Raw genomic sequence first — 7,212 nt, 5'->3', positions numbered from 1 at the left:
TGGCCTCAAGTGCTGGATGCTCTCACTCTGCAGTGCTCCCCTTTCTTCCCCTCACTTTACAGGAGAGGCCCAAGATTAGGACCCAGGGTTTACCTGCATGGAGGGGGGGTGGTATTTCCATACAGATTCCTAAGTTTGATTTGCACTCAGGGAATGGCCTGGCTGCCTGTGAGATCTGTGCTACACATAGGTAAGCAGCTGCTGTGAAGGGTCCCCTCCTCACTGACACACACATTCTGTACGACACCTTTACAGGTCAAGGAGCCTTCCTGCCAGTCTGCAGGAGCACACTGCTGAAATTCCCTACCCCTCACCCTTCCCTTTATGGCTTGTCTAGCAGCCATAGCAGGATGCTGCTGGAGTGTGTCCCCAACCCCATATTGCATACCAAAGTGGCAGAGCCCCCTGGGACATGCCAGCTATTAATGGGGCCCCAGCAGCTGGTAGGAGGTACAGGTGCCTCTACCAGATCTTTTTGGTGGCTTTCCAGCAGGGAAGTGCTAGTCTACCAGTGGAAAAAAGGGGTTCTGCCCTGTGGGCTATCCAGAGATTAAGCTATCTTGTATAGCCCTGGCCCTAAAGGCATTACTAGCCCTCATCCTTGTTTTGGCTATGTCAAAAAGTGAAGGCTGCTGGATAGAAAGTGTGTGGTAGCTCTTTATGCACATGAAAAACAGGCTTGCCATGGGGGTCATGAGAGAAGAGGCGGGGGGGAGGGGTCAGAGCTCAGTAGGTCACAACTCAGGAAGTGTGCTTGCTTGTGTGTGTGAGCTATACACCCATCTCTCCCAGCTGAGACCAATTCAACCCCAACCCCAACTGCCTCACCCACCTGAACCAGCACTTCCATCGAGGTCCCAGAAAACAGGTCCTGCTCCTGCATCCCAAAGAGGTAAGCACTGATATAGGTGAAGCTGCTGCCCAGCAGGGTCACGATGTTTAGATTGGGACTGGACATCTTCACAATCCTCCAGGGAACAGAGCGACAGTTACGAGAAGGACAGTTCACTTCATAAGTGGAGCTGGGCCACCCGCCATGGCATTAATACATGCCAGTAAGGAGGCCCTCTGACTTGGCTACTGCTGCCCCCCTGAAACAGCTTCCCCTACACATCTGATGAGCTTCTGCAGTTACAGCGGCACTACCAGGCCTCCATTATTGGTGCAGTCGAATACCTCACTATCCTCAATGTATGGGTCTTCCTGACACTCCTGGTATCCCCATTTTACAGTCCAGAGAGATGAGTACTGGAACCAATGCTGCTATGGGAACACATGTGCACTTCCCTATACTAAGTTCCATCTTGCTTGTTTGGGTACCAGCAGAGAGCAGCGTAGACAGGGTATCACATGCACTGGTCACCCAGTAAAGGCCCATGCTGGAGCCAGCACTGCCACAGCTTCCCTGTGATCAGTACACTTACCCACTGAGCTAGGGTGAATCTCTGTGCCCTGCAGCCACCTCTCTCATGCACACTGCACAGACATGGCTGACGTGGCCTACCCAATGTCATGCAGGAAATCTGTTGTGTGTGAACATGCTTCTCCCAGGCTCTACTCTGAACCTCACTTCTCTATCACAGGAGGGCAGGTGTCAGAGAGAGAAAACCCATGATAGAATAACCAATGGCCTCACTCCAGTTCTTCATTTGCTAGTGCTGTATTTGGCTTACTTTCCAGTGCCCCAAGTGAGCAGGCTTTAATCCCTTCCCTTAAAGAAGCCACACCACAGTTCAAACTGTTTTCCCCAATAGTCAGCCTACAGCTCCCCTCCTTTCACTTCCACCCCTGACTTTTGGTTGCCCCTATCAGTAGGACAGCAAGTAAATCTTCCCCAACCTTTTCACCCCTCAGATCCCTGCTGACTGGCAACATGGCACACTCCTTGGTCACTCCTGTCAGACAAGAAATTTTACACTCCAGATCTCACCTCACAAGCCAGACCCTTCATTCTCTGATAATATTTAGTGCTATTCTTCCAACTCTCTCAAGTTTCTTTATATTGTTGAAATGATGGGGAACCCAGAATTCCAGTGTCAGTGTTTCTGCTCCATTCCCTCTATCTCCAGACCTCCACTTAAGCAGGAGATGGGACATTAACTCCATCTTCAACTACATATGGGAGTGAACTTCTTCTGCTTTCCCAGGCTCATCAGCCCAAGCTCCATTTATCTACTGCAGTGTAAGTCAATAAACTGTGTGAGTTAGAGTTTCATGTTGGGAATGTTTTTGAAAGGTTTGTAACCTTTTTCAATAGATTAAAAGCTGCTGCAGAATTTTTAGAGCAGGACAGATGGGCATCAGTCAGGAACAATCCTGCCTTGAGCAGGGGGCTGGACTAGATGACTTCCTGAAATCCCTTTTCAGTCCTACTTTCCTTTGATCCTAATTCCCAGTTTGTTGTAGAATTAAGTAGTGCTCTACCAGCTGTATCTCATGTCCAGGACCCCACTGCAGGATTCTGGGACTAACATACTGTTTAGCACAGAGGGTCCTGGGCAAACTTGGAAAAGTATTGTGATGAACTGGACATAACTACCACCCTTCATTTAAGATAGTTGCTAAAAACAACTAAGTTCCCAAATGCAATGACAGCTAAAACAAAAGCAGCTTCCACACCAAATGCACTTTCCTGCTTGTCTGGATGCACCTGTGGTCACAGATTCTATTGGCCAGTGCTTTGTAAAGGTCTGTGTGCATGTGGAAAAATGCAGAAACACCAGAGAAGCAGCAACACAAAAAAGGCAGCCAGAAAATTTCAGACATAGCCAGAGCAAGCAGCAGATATGTGTCAAGAAAAGCTTAAAATGAGACAGATTTGGGGTTAAATATTGGCTGAAAGGGACCTGGGACTGTGAGCAAGGGCACTGACTCTTGGTTGATCCCTGCTGTTTTCAGAGAAACAGGACTTTGCATGTTCCCTGAGAACAAACAAGCCTGCAATGAAACAACTGACTCCCCATCATCCATTTTTCCTCACGCTGGGAACAACAAGGAGACATCCCAAATCTGGCCAACCACTCAGGTCAGAATGGAGCAACTGTATATCAAAAGCACAACTGGCCTGCTGTCATGAAAGGGACTTGGATGTAGTTGAGACTATGGTGTCCTCATTCCCGAAGATGAGTTGCTTGTAGTGATGCCCTCAAACTCTGGAACAAAAGCATCAAGCAGTACTTTCTTTCCACCACTCTGGCTGGTCTGCTTGGCATCCCTGGCAGGGACCTTGGAGATAGCAGCATGAGCTGCTACCCCAGCCAAACTGTCACTACTTGACTTCTGTTCTCATCAGGATTATGAGCAAAAGCACTGCCCTACCAAACCAGGCCTCTGCCTGCCTCATCTAGCAGCTCCTCTTCATGCCCTAGCAGGAAGGACCCAGGGCCTATGCACATTGGCTCCAGCACTGATCAATGCTGGATGTTAGCGAGGAAGAGGGAAGTATGTCCCATCACAAAAGGGTGATATCTCCCAGCCCTCTGCCAATGATCAGTTCACATCCTGGAGCACGAGGAACAAGAGCCATTGGAACAGAGGCCCACAGCTATTGTGGGAGGTCCAGCTTGGAGGGCAGAGCTCAGATAACCTGCCTCCTACCTGTTGTTCCTGAAGCGAATAGTGAAGGCCAAAAAGAAGAGAGCCAGCAGGACTCCACTGGTGAGGAACATCCACACAATCCCCAGCAAGGCAGCAGAGGAGGAGGGGGAGAGGGAGGTCTTCCCACTGCCCGCAGATGTCGTCTGAAGGGAGATAAAGGGTGGAGAGTGTCTGGCAAGATGGCTTTTCTCTGACTGCTGTCATCCTGTGCCCAAGGATCTGATCAAGAGGACAGGCTTTTCTTGCCTCTTACAGCATCACCACATATGCAGGCTGCACTGAGAACTTAACCAACCGTTGTACAGGCTGGAACTCACCTTGCTCTCCCACCTCACTCACAGGGCTAGGAGGAACAAATATTGCCTTGCACCACTACAACCAGCACTTGCTATTAGAAACTAAGCATGAAACAGAGTTGGGGACAAAGAAGGAGCCACTGTTAGCCATTCCTTAGCTACACTGGCCCCCAAAATCCTTCTGCAGCAAACATGCACACAGTATAGCTCACAAGGGGCTTTCTGTCACCAAAGTGTTCTCCTGATCCTAAACCAGCCACTCACAAGCCCGAACCCCCTAGACAGGTTAGAGCAGCTTAAAAGGTGCTCTAATCTAAGCCAAGTGCTGGGAGCTCAAAGTTAGAGTAGTTTGGGATGCAATGTTATGGAGCAATACACTGTCCTAGTTCTTTGTATTGCCTGCAATGGGACTGGAGCCTAATGGTAATTACCCAGGCTTGAGCCTATTGGAAAATTTGCTTATAGGAATGTGACACTGCCAAGGCCATTTACATCAACAGAGGGCAGCTGTGTTGTGGCAGGCAGCCAGGTGCTAAGTGGCTTGTGCCCAGCAATACAGGAAGAAAAGACTCTATAGCTTGGTGCTGATCTACACAGATGTGGTTGCGATATAGAAAGTGGCTTGTTTCTGACTAAGATGTGACACTGGTCTCATCCAGAAGCAAAGTCATTTGCCCTGGGGAACAGGCCTAAAACACCGCTGCAGGGCTTGCTAAGGAATGAACTGGGGAGGAAGAACGTTCTTACTCAGTCACAGTCTCCCTTCCCTATGCACACACACACTCAAGTCATTCACTGCTTGCTTGGAGGCCAGAGCGGGTCTCTGAATATTGAAGCTGGGGTAAAGGACTCAACAGACAGCAGAAAGGATTCATGGCCAGTGGGCACATACAGAAGCAGCAGCCCCAGCCTGGAATTGGGGGTTTATACTTTTCTTCCAAAACAATACCAAAATGCACGTGAACTGAAACCACCTGTGTTCCATGCCTGAGGGCCCCATTGTCAGGTGCCATCTCAGGGGTGGCAACTTTGAATTAAATCCTTCTTCATTCAACAGCTTTTTGAACAGGTTGGGAATGCAGGAGGCCAAGGGGATGGAAAGCTGTTTCAGGTCCATCTTGGAAGGACTTTTGCACCAGGCCACGGTGGAGGATTCTTTGCAATGACTTAGTCCTGAAAGGCTCCTTACCTGCTCCCTGTATCTACCGGGCCATCACCCAGGCCAGTGCTTGATTCCCTCCCCTCCTCGTGGAAGACTGCCCCATAAACTGAGAGCCAGGGTGGAGAATGTCCTCTAGGTCCTAGGACATTTCCCTAGTACAACTCTGCCCCTCCCTGCTCCTCATAGCCCAAACCTCAGCTCATTCCTACATGCAGAACCTTCTGTTCTAGGGGATGGTGGTGCCCCAAGCAAGACTTTCATACATACAATTGTGACGGTGCAGAGTTCTGGCAAGCTGCTTGGTCTCTGCACCTGGCTGCTCACACTGGAGTCGCTGTCACACAGGTCAGAGCAGTTTAATCCAGGCTCCATAGCACATCCTTGGCCTTCATTCAGCCATTGCTTCTGTGCAGTGTGGAGGGCAAGAGTTAGCTGAGAAGTGGCAGGGAGTCCAACCCTTCCCTAAGCTATCATAGGAGCTCAAGTTCCCCCAGGGCCAACAACAGCCTCAAAGGTCACCTGTTCTCCCTGTTGCACGTCTCAAGTATGCAAGGGGACACAGAAGGGCCATGGTGCAGTGGCATCCAGTTCACAAACATCCCCACTCACAACCAGAGCCTGAACTGAGTCAGGAGGAAGCTTTCCAGGCCCTGCAAGCATCCAGGTGTCTGCAGATGCCAATACAAGTCCATGTTAGTCAACGTTACTGCTCCTCTTCACACACCATGGCAATCTTGCCAGTTCACCAGCAGGTGGCAGCCTCCTCCGCTCTTAAATCCCCAAGGCCCCAGCTTCTCCCTGCTTGGCACAGTAAAGAAAACTCCTGGGGGCCACAAAGGAAGCAGGCTGTCATTCACCCTGTCACAGATAAAGAACAGCAATTATTGCAGGCCCCAGTGCCCCACGATGGGCCAGAGAGGAACAAGAGGTTTAAATTCTCAGTATTTCAATACTGATGGTACTGTTATGGCCCGTCAAGATCTGGGATCGCACCTAAGGTGGCTGCATGGACACAGCCCTTGCTTCCAAGGTCTCAGTGTTCAGATGTTATTAAATCACTTGTAGCTGCTGGAGTCTCCAAGACAGGCAGATGTGGAAATTTGATCTGGGCCTCAGGACTGGGAAGTACTGGCCAGCAGCTTAGCACCAAGCCTGCAGCCAGAAAAACAGCTTAGCTGGGAGGGTGCCCAGCAGTAAGACCTCCCCACTGAGGGTTTCACCCTACCTAGGGCAGAGGGAAAGCACAGCACCCCCAGCTGGCACAGATGTCATAATTTCCTGAAAAGCCACCTTGCCCATAGGCAGAGGCTGAGGGCACCACACTGACCCTACTGTGTGCCTTTCTCCTCTTCCCCAGTGGAAGGGGATCTCAAACCCCATGTAGGTTGCTAAGATGTACAGCTCCTTGAACCAAGTTTTATAGAAAAGCAAGGCTGGAAGGGACCTCAAGCGCTCATTTGGTCCAACCAGGAATCGAACCTGTAACATTAGTGTTATTAGTCCCACCATCTAGCCAATCCCCCGGCAGAATGCCAAAGCTTTACTGGTTCCAGGTGAGGCAGCTGCTGAATCCCTGGAGATTCTCCTTGATCCAGCACAGCACATGGTCATTAAATATGGTTGGCCGAATAGGGAAGGAGTCACTCCTCACCTTATATGAAGTATGTGCTTAACTGCTCAGCTGTCTCAGGGTCCCAGCAATGGCCACACTCAAAGACAACTCAAAAGTCTCATGTCCCTGTTAACTCTCTTGCAGGCCTGGCTGCCCAATGTTCTACACTGCATCCCTGTGATGGCTCCCCTCTGCACCTTCATTTCTGTTCCTTATTTGATCCTTGGCCACGGGGATGTACTGGTCCCCATTACCATGCTACACATGAGGTCTTACCCCCATATATCTGTATTCAATTAGCACTGCCCCCCTGAGAAGCAATAGATTGTTATTTATTGTTGGGTCATAGCAATAGTTTTGGTGAAGACACAGTTTAGATTCTTCTCCCAGACACTGCTTATCAGCTGGGTATCTGTGATGCTAGTCTCACTATGCTGTCAGATGCATTAGCATTCAGGTAGCTTTTCATCAGTCCATGATGGTCTATGTACCTGAGCTAAAAATTAATGGCCTTTGCTGAGAAATATTGTCAAATCCTGAGATCC

At 49.7% G+C, this 7,212-nt stretch overlaps 1 protein-coding gene across 3 annotated transcripts in view; it reads right to left on the bottom strand.

The window, feature by feature from the left end:
- The window catches only part of GPR156 (G protein-coupled receptor 156), a 25,650-nt gene extending 19,772 nt beyond the window's left edge, over positions 1-5,878 (bottom strand). For 2 of the 3 annotated variants that reach the window (XM_019548711.1, XM_019548713.1), the window contains exons 1-3: positions 5,323-5,878; positions 3,598-3,740; positions 833-968 (exon numbers count right to left, since the gene is read on the bottom strand). In XM_019548711.1, the coding sequence (XP_019404256.1) occupies positions 833-968; positions 3,598-3,740; positions 5,323-5,427 (384 nt within the window). In that variant the 5' untranslated portion in view covers positions 5,428-5,878. The remainder of the gene's footprint in view (positions 1-832; positions 969-3,597; positions 3,741-5,322) is intronic. The other variant, XM_019548712.1, reaches the window with a different exon arrangement.
- Between the last annotated feature and the right edge of the window lie 1,334 nt (positions 5,879-7,212).

The sequence above is a fragment of the Crocodylus porosus genome, unplaced genomic scaffold (assembly GCF_001723895.1).
Source record: "Crocodylus porosus isolate Cpor-Errol unplaced genomic scaffold, CroPor_comp1, whole genome shotgun sequence".
Lineage (NCBI taxonomy): Eukaryota > Metazoa > Chordata > Crocodylia > Crocodylidae > Crocodylus > Crocodylus porosus.
Note: the sequence above shows the minus strand (reverse complement) of the source record. Positions and strands in the feature narration are given on the sequence as shown.